Genomic DNA, 22,854 nt, shown 5'->3' on the forward strand with positions numbered 1-22,854 from the left:
TAAGATGATTGAGTTCAATGTTGTATTTGAAAGGGAGAAAACATCAAACTAAGATTCTAGATCTAGACAGGCTGATTTCAATGGAATGAGACACAGACGGTCCAGAGTAAACTGGGCAAGTCTGTTAATGGATAAAATGACACAAGATCAGTGGGGCTTGTTCAAAACAGAATTTAATGTCATACAAAACCAGTTTATATCCCTGAGGAGCAAGAATCCTACTTGCAAAAATGATAGTCATGGACAACTTAAGAAACCACATAAGAGACCGTATAAATCTTAAAACAAAAACAAAATACAAAACAAAACACACCATGGTAACAGGAAAACTTACCAAGGATGACAAAACAGATGGACAGAACTACTGAAAGGAACACTTGAAAAGGATATCAAGATCAACACAAATTACAATTAGGAAATATGAAATGATCAGGAGCAATGACAGCCCCTTGAAAACTAATAACAATTATATTGTCGATGACAATAAGGAAATGGTGAATAATTCAATAATGGTGAATGCTAAATAATTACTTTGCATCAGTATTTATAGGAGAGGAAGAGGTCAGTGTGTCAGACGTCGCACGGAAACTAAAATTGAATCAGGACCAAAGTTAATGTGCACAAGAATAATGGAAAGAAAAAGGCACTAAATTATGACAAATTTCAGGACCAGTCATTTAGATTGGAAATTTGAGTATGCCACTCTGCTATTTAAGGAAGGAGAGGGAGGGAAACTGGGGAATTATTGTCTAGTTTGTCAGGATATGATTAGAATCTGGCATTAAAGATATGGGACTGAACATCTCCAATTTTTTCAATTGATCAGAGATAGACACCATGGATTTGTAATGGATAGTTGATGCTTGCTGAACCAAAGCAGTGGACAGGGGAATTGCTATTCATCTTTTTTACTGGGACTCCAGAAGGCATTTGATAAAGTCTTTTACAAGAGACTGTTTAACTAAAGTTGATGTTTGTGGAATTGAAGGTACGTTATTGAGCTGATTAGGAAATTGGTCGAGTGGCAGGAGACAGAGTAGTGATGATGGGCAGGTGCTCTAATTGACAGGATGTGACTAATAGTATCCCACAAGGATCTGTGTTCAAGCCTCAACTATTCACCATAGCTACTAATGTTTTAGGTGATGGGATGAAAAGCCACATATCTGAATTTACCGATGAAACTGATAGCTTGCATTGTAAGCAACGCAAATGGAAGCAAAACATTACAAATCAATATTGATAGCTTAAATAAAAAGGTAAAACTGGCAAATGGATTCCAGTGTTGATAAGTTTGAGGTCATAGAGATCTATAGCACAGAAAAGGCCCTTCAGCCTATCACATCTGTGCCAGTCAAAAACAAACACCTGACTATTCTAATCCCTTTTTCAGCACTTGGCCTTGCATGCCTTAGTATTTATCGCAAGTGCTCGTCTAAAACTTTTTAAATGTTATGAGGGTCTTTGCTTTCACCACCATTTCAGGCAGTGAATTCCAGACTCCCACCATCCTCTGGGTGAAAAGGTTTTTTCTCACATCCCCTCTAAACTTGCTGCTCCTTGCCTTAAATCTATGCCCCCTAGTCATTGATCCCTCCACCAAGGGGAAAGTTTCTTCCTGTCTACCCAATCCATACCCCTAATAACTTTATATATCTCAATCATGTCTCCCCCCAGTCTCCTCTGCTCCAAGGAAAACAACCCCAGTCTATCCAATCTCTTTCCATAACTAAAACTCTCCAGCTCAGGTAGCATCCTGGTAAATCTCTCAGCACCCTTTCAGTTGCTATCAGATCCCTCCTATGATGTGGATTCCAGAATTGCACACAATACTCTAGCTGTAGCCTAACTAACATTCTATGCAGTTCCAGCATAACCTCTCTGCTCTTAAACTAAATGGGTGGGATTTTATGGACACGCTCGTCCCGAAACCATAAAATCCTGCCCGGGGTCAACGGTCTTTCCCATTGTTTGCCCCTCGCCCGCTCTGAAAGCTGTGGTGGGCGGGGTGGTAAAATTCCAGCCTGTGCCTCAGCTAATAAAGGCAAGTATACCATATGCCTTCGTAACCACTTTATCCACCTGTCCTGCTACCAAAAGGGACTGGTGTACATGCAAACCAAGGTCCCGCTGACCCTCAGTGCTTCCCAGGGTTCTGATGTTCATCATGAATTCCCTTGCCTTGTTTGTTCTAGCCAATGCATCACCTCACACTTATCCAGATTGAATTCCATTTGCCACTGATCAGTCCATCTGACCAGCTCATCTATCTTCCTATACTCTAAGGAGCAGAGGGTGATGGTGGAGGGGTGTATTTCTGATTATTTACTATCAATGTTCGTATCATCCACAAACTTACTGATCAACCTTCCTACATTCAAGTCTAAATCATTTACAACCAGCAAGGCCCCCAACACTGCGGGACCCCACTGGACACAGGCTTCCAGTCAGAAATACAACCACTCAGCCAATTCTGGATCCAATTTGTCAAATTTCCTTGGATCCCATGGGCTCTTACCATCACTGTCCATCTCCCATGTGGGTCTTTATCAAAAACCTTGCTGAAGTCAAAGTAGACTACGTCAAATGCATTGCCCTCATCTATACATCTGATCACATTTTTGAAAAGTTCAATCAAGTTGGTCAGACATGAACTCCCCTTAACAAAGCCATGCTGACTGTTCTTGATTAATCACTGCCTCTCTAAATGCAGATTAATTCTGTCTCTCAGAATTGCTTCCAATAGTTTCCCCACCACTGAGGTTAGACTGACTTGCCTGTAGTTTCCTGGGTTATCCCTTCCTCCCTTCTTGAATAACGGTACCACATTGGCTGTCCTCTGGCACCTCTCCTATGTAAGAAGTCTCACAAAACCAGGTTACGGTCCAACAGGTTTATTTGGTACCAAATACCATAAGCTTTCGGAGCGCTGCTCCTTCGTCACATGGAGTGGAAATGTGCTCTCAAACAGTGCACAGCGACACAAAATCAAGTTACAGAATACTGATTAGAATGCGAATCCCGACAGTCCATTGTCAACTTATCGGACTACATACTTCAGCCAGATGGAATCGAAGTTCTCAGCCGAGGGCTCAACTTTTGCCCCACTACCAAAATAGACCCCATCAGTCTCGCAGCGGACACAGAGGAATTCATCAGGCGAATGAGGCTGCGGGAGTTCTTCCAGAAACCCTAAGAGGCCAACAGCGAACACAATGAGACAGCCAATGAACCGGAACAGCAGACAGAGAGATCCGCAGTGCAACCGAAGAGGAAAGAGTCGAATTGGACTCCTCCGGAAGGCCGCTGCCCTCGACTTGACATGTATGCCCAAGCCATCAGGAGGTGCGTCAACACCAAATTCATCAGCCGCACTCACAAGACAGCATCGAACATCACCCAAGCACAACGCAACGCCATCCACGCTCCCAAGACCAACCGCAACGTTGTCATCAAACCAGCAGACAAAGGAGGGGCCATCGTCATACTGAACAGAACGGATTCCTGCAAAGAAGTGTACCGACAACTGAACAACGAGGAACACTACAGACAGTTACCCACAGATCCGACCAAAGAACACACCCGTCAACTCAGCACTCTGATCAAAACCTTTGATCCGGACCTTCAAAACACCCTCTGTGCTCTCATCCCATGTACTCCACGCGTTGGAGATCTCTATTGCCTCCCAAAGATACACAAGGCAAACACACCCGGCCGTCCCATCGTTTCAGGCAATGGAACCCTGTGCGAGAACCTCTCCGGCTATGTCGAGGGCATCTTGAAACCCATTGTACAAAGAACCCCCAGCTTTTGTCGCGACACTACGGACTTCCTACAGAAACTCAGCGCACATGGAGCAGTTGAACCAGGAGCACTCCTCGTCACAATGGATGTCTCGGCACTCTACACCAGTATCCCCCATGATGATGGCATTGCTGCAACGGCCTCAGTACTCAAAGCCATCAACTGCAATTTTACAACTCATCCGCTTCATCCTGGACCACAATGTCTTCACCTTCAACAACCAGTTCTTCATCCAGACACACGAAACAGCCATGGGGACCAAATTCGCACCTCAATATGCCAACATCTTCATGCACAGATTCGAACAAGATTTCTTCACCGCACAGGACCTTCAACCGATGCTATACACTAGATACATCGATGATATTTTCTTCCTTTGGAGTCATGGTGAGCAATCACTGAAACAACTATATGCTGACATCAACAAGTTCCATCCCACCATCAGACTCACCATGGACTACTCTCCGGAATCGGTTGCATTCTTGGACACACGCATCTCCATTAAGGACGGTCACCTCAGCACCTCACTGTACCGCAAGCCCACGGATAACCTCATGATGCTCCACTTCTCCAGCTTCCACCCTAAACACGTTAAAGAAGCCATCCCCTACGGACAAGCCCTCCGAATACACAGGATCTGCTCGGATGAGGAGGATCGCAACAGACACCTCCAGACACTGAAAGATGCCCTCATAAGAACAGGATATGGCGCTCGACTCATCGATCAACAGTTCCGACGCGCCACAGCGAAAAACCGCACCGACCTCCTCAGAAGACAAACACGGGACACGGTGGACAGAGTACCCTTCGTCGTCCAGTACTTCCCTGGAGCAGAGAAGCTACGGCATCTCCTCCGGAGCCTTCAACATGTCATTGATGAAGACGAACATCTCGCCAAGGCCATCCACACACCCTCACTTCTTGCCTTCAAACAACCACGCAACCTCAAACAGACCATTGTCCACAGCAAACTACCCAGCGTTCAGGAGAACAGTGACCACGACACCACACAACCCTGCCATAGCAACCTCTGCAAGACGTGCCGAATCATCGACACGGATGCCATCATCTCGCGTGAGAACACCATCTACCAGGTACACGGTACATACTCTTGCAACTCGGCCAACATTGTCTACCTGATACGCTGCAGGAAAGGAATCCCGAGGCATGGTACATTGGGGAGACCATGCAGACGCTACGACAACGGATGAATGAACACCGCTCGACAATCACCAGGCAAGACTGTTCTCTTCCTGTGGGGGAGCACTTCAGCAGTCACGGGCATTCAGCCTTGGATCTTCAGGTAAGCGTTCTCCAAGGCGGTCTTCATGACACACGACAGCGCAGAGTCGCTGAGCAGAAACTGATAGCCAAGTTCCGCACACATGAGGAAAGCCTAAACCGGGATGTTGGATTTATGTCACATTATCAGTAACCCTGGACTTGCAGCTTGCCCCCTGGACTTGCAGAATCTCACTAGCTGTTCTGTCTGGAGACAATACACATCTCTTTAACCTGTGTCTAATGCTCCCTCCACTCACATTGTACCTTTAAGACCTGGCTGGTTGTAGGGATTCGCATTCTAATCAGTATTCTGTAACTTGATTTTGTGTCACTGTGCACTGTTTGAGAGCACATTTCCACTCCATCTGACGAAGGAGCAGCGCTCCGAAAGCTTATGGTATTTGCTACCAAATAAACCTGTTGGACTTTAACCTGGTGTTGTGAGGCTTCTTACTGTGTTCACCCCAGTCCAATGCCGGCATCTCCACATCACCTCTCCTATGGCCAGAAAAGAATTGAAAATTATTGCCTCGCCCCTGATACTTCCTCCTTTGCCTCACTCAATGGCCTGGGATACATTTCATCTATCCTTTGAGATCTATCTACTTTTGAGTCTGCCAGACCACTCAGAACCTCCCCTCTGATTATGTTAATTTCTTTAATTGGATCACAGACCTTCTCACTGATAGATAGATATATATATAATCAACATCCCTCTTAAGAGTGAACACCAACACAAAGCATTTATTTAGAACCCTATGTACATCCTCCGGTTCCACACACAAATTACCACTGTGGTCCTTCATAGGCACTACTCTTTTCCTAGTTACCCTTTTACCCTTAATGTACTTGTAAAGCAACTTAGGATTTTCCTTTAATTTGCCTGCCAGTATTCTTATACGCCCCTTCTTGCTCTCCTAATTTCCTTTTTAAGTTCCCTGTTGCACATTCTCCTCATTCTCCTTCACATCGGCACAGTAGCACAGTGGTTAGCACTGCTGCTTCACAGCTCCAGGGTCCCGGGTTCAATTCTCGGCTCGGGTCACTGTCTGTGTGGAGTTTGCACATTCTCCTCGTGTCTGCGTGGGTTTTCTCCGGGTGCTCCGGTTTCCTCCCACAGTCCAAAGATGTGCGGGTTAGGTTGATTGGCCAGTTAAAAAAAAAATTGCCCCTTAGAGTCCTGGGATGTGTAGGTTAGAGGGATTAGCGGGTAAAATATGTGGGGGTAGGGCCTGGGTGGGATTGTGGTCGGTGCAGACTCGATGGGCCGAATGGCCTCCTTCTGCACTGTAGGGTTTCTATGATTTCTATGACATATACTTCTCTAGGGCTTCTGTCATTTTGAGCCCTTGATATCTGCCATAAGCCTCCCTTTTTCTCTCTATCTAATGCTGTATATAAGGTCGTCCACTTTGGATCTAAAAAGGATAAAACTGTGTACTTTCTAAATGCCAAAAAGCCAATAAAAAATGGAACTGTAAAGAGGCATAAGGGTTCATGTACTTAGAATATGAAAATGTCGTAAACAGAAAAAAAAGCTAATGGAATGCTGACCTTTATTTCTCTAGGATTACCATATAAGGGGGTAGAAGTCAGGTTGCAGCAAAGACCTAATCAGACCACACTTGGAGTACTGTAAGCAATTCTGGGAACCACATCTTAGGAAGAACGTGTTGGCCTTGGAGAAAGTGCAATGTAGATTTACCAGAATGATACCAGCACACCAAGGCTTGAACTATGAGGAGAGATCGCACAGTTTGAATTCCATGGAATTTAGGAAGTTAAGGGGTAATTTGATTGAAATTTTCAGGATATTAAAGAGAATGGGTAGGGTAGATGGAACCGAGGGCATAGTCTAAAATTTAGACAGGCATTTCAGGAGTGAAGTTAGGAAACACTTTACACAAGGGTGACAGAAGTTTGAAATCCTCTTCTGCAAATGGGAATTGATGTTGCATCAATTAACTTTAAATCTGAGGTTGATAGATTTTTGTTATGCAAACGTATTAAGGGGACATGGGACGAATGGGTATATGTGAAGTTGAGGCCTTAGAGCAGCCCTGATCTCGAGTGGCGAAACAGCCTTGAGAAGCTAAGTAGCCCCGGCTCCTTAGTTCAGAATTATTTCAGCTGGACCCCTCCCTCTGATCTTTTACCCTTCCTCGATCTTTTCATTGGGCACTGCCAGCATGACATCGGCTATCACAATTTCTCTGCTTTCTCGACTCGCTCTAACCCACTTCCTTGTGAATTTGCAGAACTCTGTTCTTTGTGAAGAGGGAGGGCTTCAGATTCATGGGCATTGGGACCAGATCTGGGACAGAGGTACCTATCCAAAAGCTGGGGTTGCATCTTAACAGGACTGAAACTAAAGTGCTGGCGAGGAGATGAACTAGTATGGTTGGAGAAGGTTTAAGCTACTTAGTAGGAGGATGGACACCAGTACATACAAGTAGAAAAGAAGAAGAATTTGCATCAAGTGAGAGTGTTGTACAGTCAGAGAAGGAAAAAAATACTATGTTATATTAGACAGAAGTGGACCAAGAAAGACTATGAGGAATGTAAGAATAGGATTAAAATGCATGTAATGTAAACAAAGTGTAGTGAATAATGTTGGTGAGCAACAAAACAAGCACAATTAGCAGTGTGGGAATATAATATAGCAGCAATAGTGGAAACATGGTCAGGGCTGGCTATTTAATGTACGAGGATATGAAGTGTTCAGGAAAGATAGCGGAGGAGAAAAAGGGAGGTGAACTGGCAGTTGATTGGGGAAGACTTTGCAGGGTTAGAAAGACGGGATGTCTGAGGGAGCAAGAACAGAGTGTCAGTGGCAAGAGCTGAGTAAAATCACACTAATTGGGGTATTCTATAGATCTCCAAATAGTGAGAGATTGAAGAATAAATCTGCAGGGAAATCTCAGAGATTTGCGAACACTGTCTAGAATTGTGATGCTGGGATTAGTTGCCCAAATATTGATTGTGATAATGTTAAGAGTATGGAGAGGAGGGATTCTTGAAATATGTTCAGGAGAATTTTCATGATCAGTATGTTCTCAGCCCAACTAGAAAGGAGACATTTCTGGAACTGGTGTTGGGAAATGAAGTGGTCTGAGTAGAGCAGGTGTCTGTGGGGGGAACATTTTGGTAAGCATGATCATTGTATTATAAAGGTTCGATTAGCAGTGGAGAAGAGCAAGGAATAATCTAATACAGAACTTCTAAATTGGGAAAGGACTCATTTAAATCTCCATAGAATCCCTACAGTGCAGAAGGAGGTCATTCAGCCCATCAAGACTGTACTGACAACAATCTCACCCAGGCTCTATCCCCGTAACCCCATATATTTGCCCTGCTAATCCCCCTGACACTAAAGAGCAATTTATAATGGCCAATCAACCTAACCCGCACATCTTTGAAGTATGGGAGGAAACTAGAGCACCCAGAGGAAACCCAAACAGACACGGGGAGAACTTGCAAACTTCACACAGGCAGTCACCCGAGGCCGGAATTGAACCTGGTTCCCTGGCGCTGTGAGGCAGCAGTGCTAACCACTTTGCCACTGTGCTGCCCACAATGCGGTGAATAATGTGGGAAGGAATCTAACCAGGATTAAATGGAACCAGAGACTGACAGCAAAAGCTATAGTAGAACAAGAACTTCAAGAGGTGTTTCAAGTGCAGATTAGGGCTGGAATTTTCCAATTTTGTTGTACAAAGTGTGAACTCAGGTGGGAAAAGTGATGTGTAGCCTGCCGGCTACACTGTCAGCTTTTCCTGCCATATGTTTTGACACTTGGTCAAAATAAATCCTGGAGGCCGGTCCCACAGCGTCACACTGACAAGACAGGCACTTTCCAGAGATTGGGCACCTTTTTTAAAGGATACCCTGATCTAAATAAGGTAAAAATAAAAACAAGGTTGGTCCAGAACTTTCACATCAACGGGCAGAAATCTGAATGTGGGAGAATGATACAGCAGGGAAACATACTAATGATATTAAAATATATGGTAATGATATTCCCATTCAATTTGAATCAGGCACTTAGATACCAAAAACCTATTAAATTTAAATCTGGTAGTTTTGACAACCTAGGACCAATCCTATTGTGGGAAATATTGATATGTCATCACAGGTATAAAAGAAAGGGACAATTGAACAAAGAAGAGATGGCAACTGCCACCTGCCAGAGCTATCAGCTCTCTATCTCTGATAATCACTGGCTGTCATAGCTTCATCTATGTCTTAGAGAAAGCACCATCTAGATAGCAAAGGTACCAAACCAAAGAAGAAAGAAGTTCCAGACAGAAGAATCAACAAAGAAAGCCCAGAATATTCGGGAAGACACAAAATCTGGTTCTAATTTAGAGAGTGATTAAATGCTATTTTGCTCATGAGTGGGAATTGTATTTATTTGAACAGCATACCAGTAGAATCTTGTTTTCTTCGGTAATAGAAGGGATTTATTCGGTTTGTTAATAGTCTAGTTAATTTGTTCATTGTTAGTTAGATAAATAAATTGTTACGTGTTGATTTTAGTGAGTGTCAGGGATCTATTTTGTATTTAACCACGAGAAGTTGCTGACGAGCAGGTCACACCACTTCTCACACACTTTGTACAGATTTTAAGGCGAGGTACTCCTCTTTGGATGTTTCAGTGTTAGTTCTCAGAGGGGAGATCAACCTCTGCTTTATAACAATGGTAAACTCAAATCAGCATCCCACCTACCTCCAAAAACCCATAACTTCTTTGCTTACCAAGAATCTATCCATCTCTGCCTTAAAAGTATTCAAAAACTCTATTTCCACCACCTTAACAGGAAGAGAGTTCCAAAGACTGTGTGAAAAATGTCACCTCATCAACCAGTTTAAAATGGCAGCCCCTTATTTTTAAACTGTGACTCCTAGTCCTAGATTCTCCCACGAAGAGAAAACATCTTCTCCACATCCACACTGTCAAGTCTCTTCAGAAACTTGTATGTTTCAATCAAGTTGCCTCTTACTCTTCTAAACTCCAGAGGATGCAAACTTAGCCTGTCCAACCTTTTCTCATAAGACAGCCCACCACCTGTTCCAGGCAATAGTCTGGTAAACCTTCTCTGAACTGTTTCCAATACATTTACATCCTTCATTAAATAAGGTGACTAATACTGTATACAGTACTCCAAATGTGTTCACCTCTTTCAGCACTATGAGATGTAGATCATTTCAGTCTCATAATCATTAATTTCTCCAGCACCACTTCTTTACTAATACTAATTTCTTTCAAGTCTTCAACCTTACTAGTCCCTTTGCTCCCCAATATTTCGGAGGGTTTTTGTATTGTCCTCCATGAAGACAAACAAAGTTTTTGTTTAGTTTCTCTGCCATTTCCTCCACCTATTGTAAATTCTCCATTTTCTGCCTGTAATGAGCCCATATTTGTCTTTGCTATATTTCTCCTATTTACATAGCTATGGAAGCTTTTACAATCAATGATTATGTTCCTCACAAGTGTACTTCCATATTTTATTTTCTCTTTCTTTATCAATTCCTTGGTTCTCCTTTACTGAATTTTGAAGTGCTCCCAGCCCTCAGGCCTGCTTTGGCAACTTTATATGCCACTTCCTTTGATCTAATAGAATCTTTAACTTCTCTTGTTAACCAGTTAGGTAATTGGGGTAACTAGGAATGAGCAACAAGTATTAGCCTTGCCAGGAACTCGCATGTCCCATTAAAAAATACAATCAACGCATCATGGTAGATGGTTGTTTTTGATCTAGAGGACCGTAGACAGTGGTGTTTCCATGGGTCAGTGCTAGGACCATTGCTTTTTTTTAGCTCTAATTTATACATTTATGATTTTGTATCTTGAAATATGGAGTAAGATTTTTAAAAATACCAATGCTACCAAACTTGGAGGAGCGGCAAACAGTGAGGATGATATGAATCATTTGCAACAGGGCACAAATAGGTTACCAGAATGAACAGACTGGATTCTGTATAGAGAAGTGCAAAGTGATCCATTTTGGCAGAAAGGATAGGGAAAGGCAATATGAACTTAATGGCACAATGCTCAAGAGAGACTGAGGTGTGCATGTGCATCGATCTTTGGAGATGGCAGGATATATGAAGAGAGTGGTTAGCAAAGCATGTGGGATTCTGGGCTTCATTAGTAGAGGCACTGAGTACAAAGCAGGGAAGTTATGCTGAACCTTTAGAAAGTTCTAGTTAGGCTGCAACTAGAGTTCTGTATCCGGTTATGGTCGCTCTTTAGGAAAGACGTGAAGGTCCTTTAGAGGGTACAGAGGAGATTTACTAGAATGATTTCAGTGATGGGGGTGGTGGGGTAGTTACAAGGTTAGGTTGGAAAGGCTGAGTCTCTTCTTGGAGCTAAAGAGATTGAGAGGAAATTTGATTGATGTGGAAGGGTGGGGAGGTGGGGATTTAAGATTTTCGGCCAGAGACGCAGGGGGAATCTGAAGAAAAACTTTTATACACAGCAAGTGGTAATGACCTGGAACTCAGTGCCACCAGGGTGATTGAAACAAGATCGGCAATGTTACAGGGTCCAGAATCATGCTGAGCGAGATACTGCCCATTTGTTTAGTTTATTTAGCATTTAGGTATCAAAGATGAACAACTTTATTGCTTCCACACATATAAGGGCTTTATCAAATCAGAGCATATTCAAACAACTACTATTCTTGGCTGTCACTACAGTTTGCCATAGCATTGAATAATTCCTTTCATACCCTTCTAACATATTTGCAAAGCTAGTGACCATAATGGCCGGTATTTTACGACCTCGCTTGGACGATGCGTGTAAAATCCCGCCAGAGGCCAACGGAGAATTCTATTCTGCAAGCTGCCCCGATTCCGGGGAGGGCATGGCGGAACAACTCCAGCCAATGTGTCCAATTTTCCAACACTTCACTTATTATGGGCAAAGCTTTAATCTTAAATAGCCATATGCACATTTCAGCTTTATCTTTTAACACTCACGTGTAAGATTTAACTAGCAACTGTGAAAATTGCTTCCCACACTTGTTCATGCCACTGGATCTTGAACTAAGTGAAAATAATACAATTCTAATAGCACTTTCTTAATGGTCTGTTTCCTGGAGGAGACAATGCTTATCTGATGTTTTATAACTGCCCAGTTGTTCAAACGGATTGCAAATAGAGATGAGAAACCACATGTATTTTGGTATCATACTGTTACTTTCCATAATTGCTAGTCCTGAACCATAAATTTATGGTACTAAAACTTTTGCCATAGGCAAGTTATTGGCTTTTATACTGCAGTCATCATCCTCTCTTACACTATGTCCTCTGTGATGAAAAACCTGTGTTTTTATCTTAACATCCTGTGTTTCAATTCTAACTTTTGAAGACCAGTATTATTCACCCAACATATTAATTTGATAATCTGTATATGCTTATGTTTACTTGCAATGTCCGGACCTGGAATACATCCTTTTCCAATGTTAACGTCATTGAGGGAAAAAGACAAGATTTTCAAGAACAGTAGTTTTCGAGAGTACTGTTCTGTTCTTGTTAGAAATAAAAATAACATGAAAATATGTCATTATTACACATTAATCGTTAGCTTGATAAATTGGAGAAGTGGAACCACTGCTGATAATGAAACTTCAAATCAGAGAATAGAAGTTAGAAATCATTGATTTGATTTTGCGAGACAAAAAGATATGTTAAAATTAAGAGATTGATAAAAGACAGTGGATTAATTCAATAAGATGAGGGACAGAATTTTTTCACAGGGGATCAAAGATTATCCAATGGAGCTGAGGTGAACAATGACCACAGTCACCACCTTCAGATAAGGATAGAAGCAGAACATGTAAGTATAGGTGGAAGGGAAAGAATCAGAAAGTGCTTCAATAAGAGACCATTCACATGAGAGGGATGACTGTAGATGGAAGAGGACAGAACTGAGGTTTTAGGAAATGTCAGTAGTATTGAAATCATTGTCAAAAAAGAGGAAGCGTAAATATGTATATGTACAATTTGGATGTATCGGTACATCAGTTGAGAATAGCTTGTTGGGATTTGAACATTGGGATCAGATTTTTCTTGAACAACGAAATAAATATTTTACAGTAAGAGACATCTTGTTTAAGTTGTAAAAGGGCCAAAGACAGTCGATTGCTCTTGCATCAAATAAATGCAATTTTCTTTTCACATAATTAACAGAATTAAAGTTTCTTTGTTCTTATCCCAAAGTCTTGTATGTTTTTATGTTAAGTATTTTAATATTTGATGTGTAGGCTGACGTTTGTGTGCCAAAACTGAATGAAGGGGATCAGATCTTGTTGATTAACGGCAGAGACATCTCTGAACATACTCATGACCAAGTTGTTATGTTCATAAAAGCGAGCAGAGAGTCACACTCCAGAGAGCTTGTATTGCTGGTCAAACGAAAAGGTAACTAATAATTGAGAAACGTAGTCAATTATTGTAAATGTTAACTTTATTGCAATTGATATATAATGTAAAAGTGATGAACCATTGTGTTTATACTTTACGTGGGGTAAGAATTTTTTTGTTTGTGTGTAATGCAGAAGAGCAGCTCACACAAATAATGGGTGTGAATGCTGATCTGGTCTTTGAGAATTTTTTTCCTAATTTCTTTTTATTCTTCCTCAGCTTTGTAAAAATGGCATATGCTGTAATGTAGCCCAGTGCCCAGCCTAAAACCTTAATTCATTGAGATGTGCCAACAAATCTCACACTCTTAAATTTAACCTTCCCTGTTTGTGCAGAATTGTCTGGTTTATCCTTGGCACATCTTAATAACTTTGCTTAGATTAGGAATTCAGTAAGATGGGGATTGCATATTTCCTCACAATCGTATATTGAAACATTGGTAAAAATCATGAATATGTTTGTTTCCTATGTGTTAACACTGTCAAGAAACTAGCTTGTTGTTTCTGTATCAGTAATTAAAATCCTAGGCACAGTGTCCTTATTAATAGATTTTATTGGAGGGTCAATGCCCAACAGGTAACACACATGATAATGTGAAGGCTGCAGGAGACCTCACACTATAGTAGCTGCATTCAGTCTAAGGTTTAATAGCATTCAGCTCTTTTACAATTTCCTTACGTGATCTCGATTTTATCCTCAGTTTAAAAAAACATTCCATCATACCTCCTCCATGACCTTCATTCTTGGCGTACACCAGTTTACATCAGTTCAGCTGTCCTTACATGTAAAGTTAAAATAGTTGTCAGACAGATTGATTAGAAGATTAGAACTTTTAAAATATGTATTCTTTCAAGAATGTAGGCAACGCTAGCTAGACCAGCATTTATTGTCCATCCCTAATTACCCTTGAAAAGGTAGTAATGCGCTACCTTCTTGAACCACTGCAGTCCATATGGTTGAAGTGCACCCACAGTGCTGTTAGAAAGGAACTTCCAGGATTTTGACCCAGCGACAGTGAAGGAACTGTGATACAGTTCCAAGTCAGGATGGTGTGTGGCCTGGTGGAGAACCTACAGGTGGTGGTGTTCCCATGCATCTGCTACCCTTGTCTTTCTAGGTGACAGAGGAAGCTATTTGGTAGGTGCTATCGAAGGGTGCAGTGCATCTTGTAGGTGATACACACGGCTGTCTCTGTGCATCGGTGGTGGAGGGAGTAAATGTTCAAAGGGTGGATAGGATGCCAATGAATTGGGCTGCTGTGTCCTGGATGGTGTCAAGTTTCCTGAGTGTTGTTTGAGCTGCATGTATTCAAGCAAATTGAATGTATTCCATCACACTCCTGAGTTGGGCATTGTAAATAATGGACAGGCTTTGGGGAGTGAGGTGAGTTAATCACAGCAAAATTTGCAGCCTCTGACATGCTCTTATTACCATGGTATTTATGTGGTTCAGTTCAGTTTCTAGTCACTGGTAACTTTCAGGATGTTGATAATGGGGCATTCAGCAATTGTAATGCCATTGAATATCATGGGGTGATGGTTGGATTCTCTCTTGTTGGTGATGGTCATTGCCTGGCACTTAGGTGGCACACATCTTTAGTTCTATTGCTGAAGTGTTGTCAGGACCCATAATCTTTGCAGTATCCAGTGCCTTCAGCCGTTCCTTGATATCACGTGAAGTGAATCGAATTGGTTGAAGGACTAGCATCTGCTGTGCTGGGGACCACAGTAAGTTTCCAGCATCCACTTCTGGCTGAAGATGGTTGCAAATGCTTCCACCTTTTCTTTTGCACTAATGTACTGAACTCCCCAACATCGAGGCTGGGGATTTTTGTAGAACCTCATCCGGTCAGTTGTTTAATCGTTCATCATCTTTTACGGCTGAATGTGGCAGGACTTCAAAGCTTAGATCTAATCTGTTGGTTGTGGGATCACTTAACTCTGTAATTCGCATGATGTCCAATGTTATCTTGTATGCCAACAATTCGTCCAGCTTTGGAGGTTTGAACTGTTGATATTCTATCACCTTTTCCAACATTGCTTCAATAGCCATAAAATGGAGTCCTGCACATAAAATGGATTCTTTAGTAAAGTCCTTCTTTTGAGCATTCCTAACACAGAACTTCCAGTTAAGTTCGATCCACGTAAATGTTTGATGCAGTTAATCTTTCATTTCATGTTCAATCTTTGCACAATCATTAAAATATTGATAATTGTAAAAATATATCACCATTCCTGGATTGAACATTATAGTACTGTACTTTGTAGATATTATCATAATCGAAGTGTTGAGGCTAAAGCATTTAATTGTTAATTTAGTGAACCTAGCTACTGCTGACTTTTAAAACAGTTGAAGTGATGGAATCTTTTATGATTTCATAGAATCATGGTTTGACAAGACGAAGAGGCTATTTGACTTTGCTCCAGTTTCCTGAAAGAGCTATTCACACTCCCTTCCCCCTGCTCTTTTCACCCTTTAATTTGCTCTTTTGAAAATAGTTAGCTACTTCTTAAAAGCGATTTGTATGGGTTCTGTATCCACAACTGTTTCTGACAAGCCATTCTATGTTCTAACAATCCTCTGCAAGGATTACTTGTCAAGATGTGTCAAGTTTGTACCCTTATCATCTGTAATAAAATTCCGGTAGGGAAACAGTTCCTTTCTGATTTCTTGGGGATGATTTTAAGTTCCTTCTTCACAACCCCAGCCCACGACTGAAATGGGAACAAAACCAGCAGAAACATCACTGCCCATTTTTTAGTTCGGGACTCATTGGATTGCTGCCAGTGAGCTAATGTAGTTCACAATTGCGAGTGCTAGAAATTAATTGTCCCCTATACAGAAATGATCCGCAAGTCAGGCTTGGAGAGGAGGATGGGCTGATCCCAGAGAATGTTTGATAGTGGCTAACAGTGACTCACAGTACGTAGAATCATAGAATGGTTACAGCATAGAAGGTGACCATTCAGCCCATTGTGTCTATGCCAACTGTCTGCAAGAGCAGCTCAAAATCCCCTGTCTTTTTCCTGTAGCACTGCAAATATTTTCTCTCAATAAAGTTATCCAATTCTCTTTTGAAAACCATGATTGATTCTGCTTCCAACAAATTCTCAGGCAACGCATTCCAGATCCTAACCACTCACTGCATAAAAATGTTTCTCTTCATGTCACCATGGGTTTCTTTTGCCAATCACCTTGCGTTGGTGGTGTGTCCTGGTTTCTGATTCTTTCAAAAACGGGGAAAGTTTCTCCCTATCTACTCTGCCCAGAACCCTCCTTATTTTGAACACTTCTATAAAATCTCCTCTGAATCGTCTTTTCGCCATGGAGAACAACTCCCCAATTTATCAATAAATTTTTCCCATTCCTAAGATCATTCCTGTGAATCTTCTCTGCACCTGCTCTAATGCCTTCACATTCTTCCTAAAATGTGCTGCCCAGAACTGGACGTAATTGTCCAGTTGAGGCTGAACCAGTGTTTCATATAGGTTTATTCTAACTTCCTTGCTTTTGTACTCCATACCACTATTTATAGAGCCAAAGACCCATATTAACCACTCTCTCAATTAGCTCTGCCACTTTCAATGATTTGTGCACATAAAGCCTCTGGAACCTCTGCTTCTGCACCCCTTTTGAATTGTACCCTTTATTTCATATTGCCTCTCCTCATTCTTCCTACCAAGATAAATCACTTCACACCTCCCTACATTAAATTTCACCTGCTACTTATTAGTGAGACAAGAATCAGCCCCCATTTCCCTTCTGTTCACCCTCCACCCTTGTTCACCAATGAACTGTTTGATATTGTATTAATCACTGCATGTAACTACATATTTATATTGCAAATTTTTTTAATTTGTGATTTCAGATAAAAATAATACAAACATTGTGAAGTGTAAATCAGCAGCTTCATGTAAAATTGTTAATGAAAATCCTTTGTCCGTATCACTTCTAATTTTCAAGTTGCAAGCAGCCATAGAGAGGACAAGGTGGAAGAGGAATCAGACTTCCAGTGTTTTCCAAATAATTCCATGGAGTCCTCATATCCTGAATATGGTGACTCATTAGAAGAATCCATGATTCAGCTTCGAAAAGGACTTGAAAGTGGAGCTATACTTAATCAGTTTGATGTAAGTGTGTTCACTCCATGTTGTCTGTAAAATAGTTTGAACAATTGCATTGTTTATACATACATATTTGCTTATACATACAAAGTCAGATGAAAACCTGCTGTGTGACTATTTGATGTTTATATTTCCTGTATTCATGTTTGGCTGACTGCTGCTATAACTGGGCATCACATTGTTAGGAGGAGTGACTCTTGAAGTGGAATATTTTAAAATGGCTATTAACATATTGGATATGAACATTTTCTGGCTGATCATGGCTAGTGATCTTGACTGACAATTATGCTTGATCAGTGCAGTTTAATATATTTTACATGAAGACAAACAATAGTTGTGTAATAGTAAGCAGAGAGAATTACTTTGGGTGCTCTGGTGAGATTAGACAAGAGTAGAGGGCACAGTTTCAAAACTTGCAGATGACACATGAACAGTTGAGGAAGATAGTGGACTTTAGGAGGCAGGTGGAATGGGCAGACACTTGGCAGACTAAATTAATCACAGAAAATACAAGTTCATTAATTTGGCAGGAAGAATGGGGAGAGAGTACAATTTCAAAGCTAATGCAAGAGCAGAGAGATCTGGGAATGTTAATGTATGCATGTTTGAAAGTAATTGCCAGCTCCACCAACTAGCCCCCACCCCCGATGCAGAGTTTTCCCCTTCCCTCCCTGCCTATGGACCTCCCCCTGCCCATTAGACTCCACCCACATCAGGCCCTGCCACCTTGGCACTGCCCAGTGTCTGGAGGGCAATGCAAGGGAGCCAGGCTGGCAGTACCAGGGTCCCAGGTTGGCACTGCCCACCCCTGCCCCTGACTACCCAGGGGGCTTCAGTGGCCTCTGGTCCCACCGGTGAAGCCATTACATCTGGTCCCAGTTGCTGGGAACCATCTGTGATCCTCATCAGTGAGGACCTCCACCGGCAAGGTTGGAAAGGTAAGTGAGCCCGGGCTATTGCATCCCAGGCTCACTAATGGTACTAAAATAAGTTAATAGATATTTAAATCCGCCTCCCAGACAAGAGGCTGATTACGCCGGCAGAATGGGGCAGGCAGTATTGGGAGAGCTGAGATATCGGGAGCGAGTCCGATTTCCCACCTGTCGCTCATATTTCCCACCCCGCTACTCTACTCAACCAGTGTAACAGGGCGGGAAATTCCTGCCCGTGCTGCATAAAAGTCAGAAAGTTAAGTCATTGTAAAAAATTGTCATTCTGCACTAGCTGGATTATCGTGTTCAGCTCTGAGCACCACACCTTAGGAAGAATATGAAGGCTTTGCACAGAGTGCAGAAGACTGGAATGGTTTCATGGATGAGACATTATAGTTATTCCATCTTTGCCTTCATTATCCCATTCTGTAATTATTATATATTCTCTTCTATTATCATCATGTAAATCCTACACTTCCTTATTTTCAATTTAAATTTGATTCTATGAGTAATTTGAAAATATTTATTCCAGTTTTTTAAAAATCTGCACACTGCATCAGTTTTAATTTCTGTCTCACTTCAGTTAGTTTATTCCTCATTGTTCTATCTGAGGTATTTTGTACTCAGATTTTCCTTTTCCTTGTGCAGGCCCCAACCCAACCCTTGGTCCTAATATTGGTGGCCATGCCTTCAACCAACTAGGTCACTGGTTTCAGAATTCCTTGCCTAAGCCGCTCTGTCATTCTCCCACCATCTCTTCTCCTTTAAGGTCATCCTAAAGATTCGTCAGCTAAATTTTTCATCTACGCTCCTGATATCCCCTCCCTGGATTTGATATCCATTTTTTTTGTGTTGCCCTCTGGGAAGTATCTGGGGATGTTTTTCTATGCTAAAGGTGCGAGTTGATCTATATCTAGCCCAGAAGCGGTAGATTGTTGTAAGAATTTGGACATCGGCATCATACTCATGCTAGTGTTAGAGGCAGGCGTCTTACATTTCTCTAATTAATAAGGTTTTAAACATCAAAAATAAGCTGGTATAGATTTATTACGTTTACAGCAAATGTTAAATATACACTTCAGAGACAGTCCTTACAACCAGACTTACTGATCATTGGTTGGGGATTCAAACAGCCAATTTGGTTACATTTCTTTCACTCTCTCCCAAATAACCTCATTGGCAGCATTCCATCTCATGGAGCAGTAGTTTGTGCAGTGGTAGTGAATTATTTTGAATATTGCCTGGCGTGAACCCGTCAGCAAACTTGACATTAAAATGAAAAGAGAAATAGAAATGAAAACTTGGCCAAGTTGGAACTAATTCTTTTTATCTTCATTTTCAAGCAACTGTACAGGAAAAAACCTGGATTAGCCATCACATGTGCAAAGATGCCACAAAATATGGACAAAAACAGATACAAAGATGTATTGCCATGTGAGTGCTAAATGCATGTTTCTTGGCTTATTTATGTTGATAATATTGCATTTGCTGGTAAAACACAAAAGTCATTGCTTTATTTTCAATGAACGAAACACACTGAACCCTAAATCTGATTTTCCTGATTATTCTGAAATGTCTAAGAAAGAAGGTTTTGATTTCATACATCTTCATGTTTTGTACAGATGATGTTACAAGAGTTGTATTGGATGGATCAGACGATTACGTTAATGGCAATTATGTAAATGTAAGTAATAAAGTTCTTGATGAAAGAAGCTGTATTGATGGCTGTGTGAGTAAATGTATAATTTAGTGATAGTGAGATGTACAGCCCAGAAAGGTTTTATCCTTCGAGGGCAGTAGTATGGTTGGAATAGTCCACTTGACATACCATCCATCTGAATTTGAGGTTGGTGAAATTGACTTTTGAACATTCCCAGATTTAAATACAGGTCAAATCAGTACGTATATGAGTGCACAAGAATAATCTATTACATCAACCAACAGGGAGGGATTAACTCTTGACCGGCTTGCAATGAAACTGTCTACTGTCATTCCTTGAATGAAGATAATCCAATAGAGGTGATTTAGCACATTGCAATGAAGCTCTTACAGCAGAAGCATTGAGCATAAAGTGCAACTAAAATCCTTTCTTCCTCTTGGCAGGGAGATTATTTTTCTGGATAGAAACTCAGGATTTATTTCTTGCAGAATTCTAGTGGCCAATTTAAGAAATTGGTGGAACCTTTGCAATGAAAAGAATCCTTCATCTTTATGATCTTGTTTAATTTATAAATAGAGATCATAGAAGTAAAACTGTGAATATGAATGTATCTGAATCAAAGTCTGTTCTGGGGTAAAGTGCAATTCACCATTCCATTCATAACAAGAAATTAATGCCAAAGTCCAATAATTTCAAATATTGGAAATATCTAAAGATTTCACATTTCAGTTATCCTTTATGTTACTCAGATGTGTGACCAGGAAGTTATTTCTTTTAAGGCATACTTAAAACCATAGAATCCCTACAGTGCAAAAAGGGGCCCATCGAACCTGCACCCAGGCCCTCCCCTTTGTCCTATTCCTGTAACCCCACTCCCTTACCATGGCTGATGCACCTACTTTGGACACTAAGGAGCAATTTAGCATGACCAATCCACCTAATCTGCACACTTCTGGACTGTACGAGGAAACCAGAATACCCGGAGGAAACTAGCAGACACAGAGACCAGGTGCAAACTCCACACAGTCACCCAGGGACAGAATCGAACCCGGGTCCCTGGTGCTGTGAGACAGCAGTGCTAACCACTATGCCATTGTGGGCCTGGTGCTTTCCCTATAGGGAAGAATTTTGAATACAAGTGCATTGTTTATTTGATTAAATTATATTTTATTGAAGTCTGAACTAAATTAGTGGTGTTTCCATTTCTGCATGTAATTCTGGTCGCCACTCTCCATAATTTGGGTAGCGCCTACAATGATCTTCCTACAAACAACTGATTGAATCACTGTGTTATTTCATATCCATGCTTTAACAACAGACAGTGAATAATTATGAAATGGTATTTTCCAACTATTGTTGTGATATTTTACAACTTTATTGATTTAGTCAACATCCAGGACTCTATATAGAACCTCTGATATTTGAAGCCCAGGATATAATTACTTAAGTACAAATAAGGCAACAACATTTGTTCATTAATTTGCCCTGCAACTTACATCATGGACGAAAGCTACTTCACTAATGTTATGAATTATTTTTCGCACTTCGTTCAGATGTCATTTACAGCTGCCAAGATGAAAAAATTGATTTCCTGATGCTCGAGAATGAGTAATGTAAGGAAATGTAAAAGGATGCCATAAATAAGACTTAAATTTTTCTTTTCTAACCTTCATCTCTCTAACTTCCCTAAATAGTTTAGCTGAGCTAAAGCAAAGGCATACAACAGACAGCTTGTGTTTTATCACCTTGGCATTAACTGCATTTCAACATCAGCTTTGTTGAACATAGACCAACAGACTCAATATTTTTCATGTGTTTAGGTGTATTAGTGGGCCAGATTATTGACATGATGAGCAGCATCATCTATTTTCAATTGTTTCCCACCTTAAACCCAAGGTCCGAGAATTACCTCTCATTAATCAAGGGACCATTTGACCACAGTCTGTGCATCCTTAAAGCTACATAACATTCAAAGCCCTGGAATTAACTAATTAAGCATAAATAAGGCAATAATATCTGTTCACTCATTCACCTTGTGACTTATTCCATGGCGAAATGCCCAGGCGAGGGGGGTGGAGTGGTGGCTGGAATTTGTCATAGAAGGAACGATAGAAAATGTAGGCAGTGAAGTAAACTTTCAGCCTCACTGGGACCTCTGTGTTGGCCAGGCATCCCCCTCTCCCACTGTTTACAACTCATGGCCTGGAAGAGACAGCACATGGAACCGTGGATGTTTTCCTTCCCCATCCACCTGTACTGCCACTGCATCACAGGGCTCCATGAAGTGTAGCTGTAGCCTCGGGAAGCAGTGATAATGGATCTGAGGTGCTTCTAGGAAGAAAGAGGACTTTGTAATTATCTCCTCTGAATATATTCCACCTTCAGCACTTAATGCTGAGGTCTGTCTGTGGCAAGGCATAAAGGAAAATGAAAGGGAACTGTTTTTGGATTTTTTTTTATTTCCAGTTTTAGCTTTCAAAAGGAAAAATGTCAAACATTTCAAGATAAGAGTGTGAACAAGTGGAATGAAAAGTATTGAGGTTAATGTGCTTTATTGCTTTGTTAACCGTACTGATGTAATGTGCATCACTACAATGTCTTACTTTTGTTCCTTCTGTAG

General features: G+C 41.2%; 1 protein-coding gene across 7 annotated transcripts in view; it reads left to right on the forward strand.

Moving 5' to 3' along the window:
* The window catches only part of LOC144508725 (tyrosine-protein phosphatase non-receptor type 3-like), a 176,089-nt gene that overhangs the window by 121,602 nt on the left and 31,633 nt on the right, over positions 1–22,854 (forward strand). For all 7 annotated transcript variants that reach the window (XM_078237059.1, XM_078237066.1, XM_078237043.1 and 4 more), the window contains 4 exons: positions 13,359–13,515; positions 17,482–17,648; positions 19,918–20,008; positions 20,197–20,258. In XM_078237059.1, coding sequence (XP_078093185.1) covers positions 13,359–13,515; positions 17,482–17,648; positions 19,918–20,008; positions 20,197–20,258 — 477 coding nt within the window. The remainder of the gene's footprint in view (positions 1–13,358; positions 13,516–17,481; positions 17,649–19,917; positions 20,009–20,196; positions 20,259–22,854) is intronic.

The sequence above is a fragment of the Mustelus asterias genome, chromosome 2 (genome assembly GCF_964213995.1).
Source record: "Mustelus asterias chromosome 2, sMusAst1.hap1.1, whole genome shotgun sequence".
NCBI classification, from domain to species: domain Eukaryota; kingdom Metazoa; phylum Chordata; class Chondrichthyes; order Carcharhiniformes; family Triakidae; genus Mustelus; species Mustelus asterias.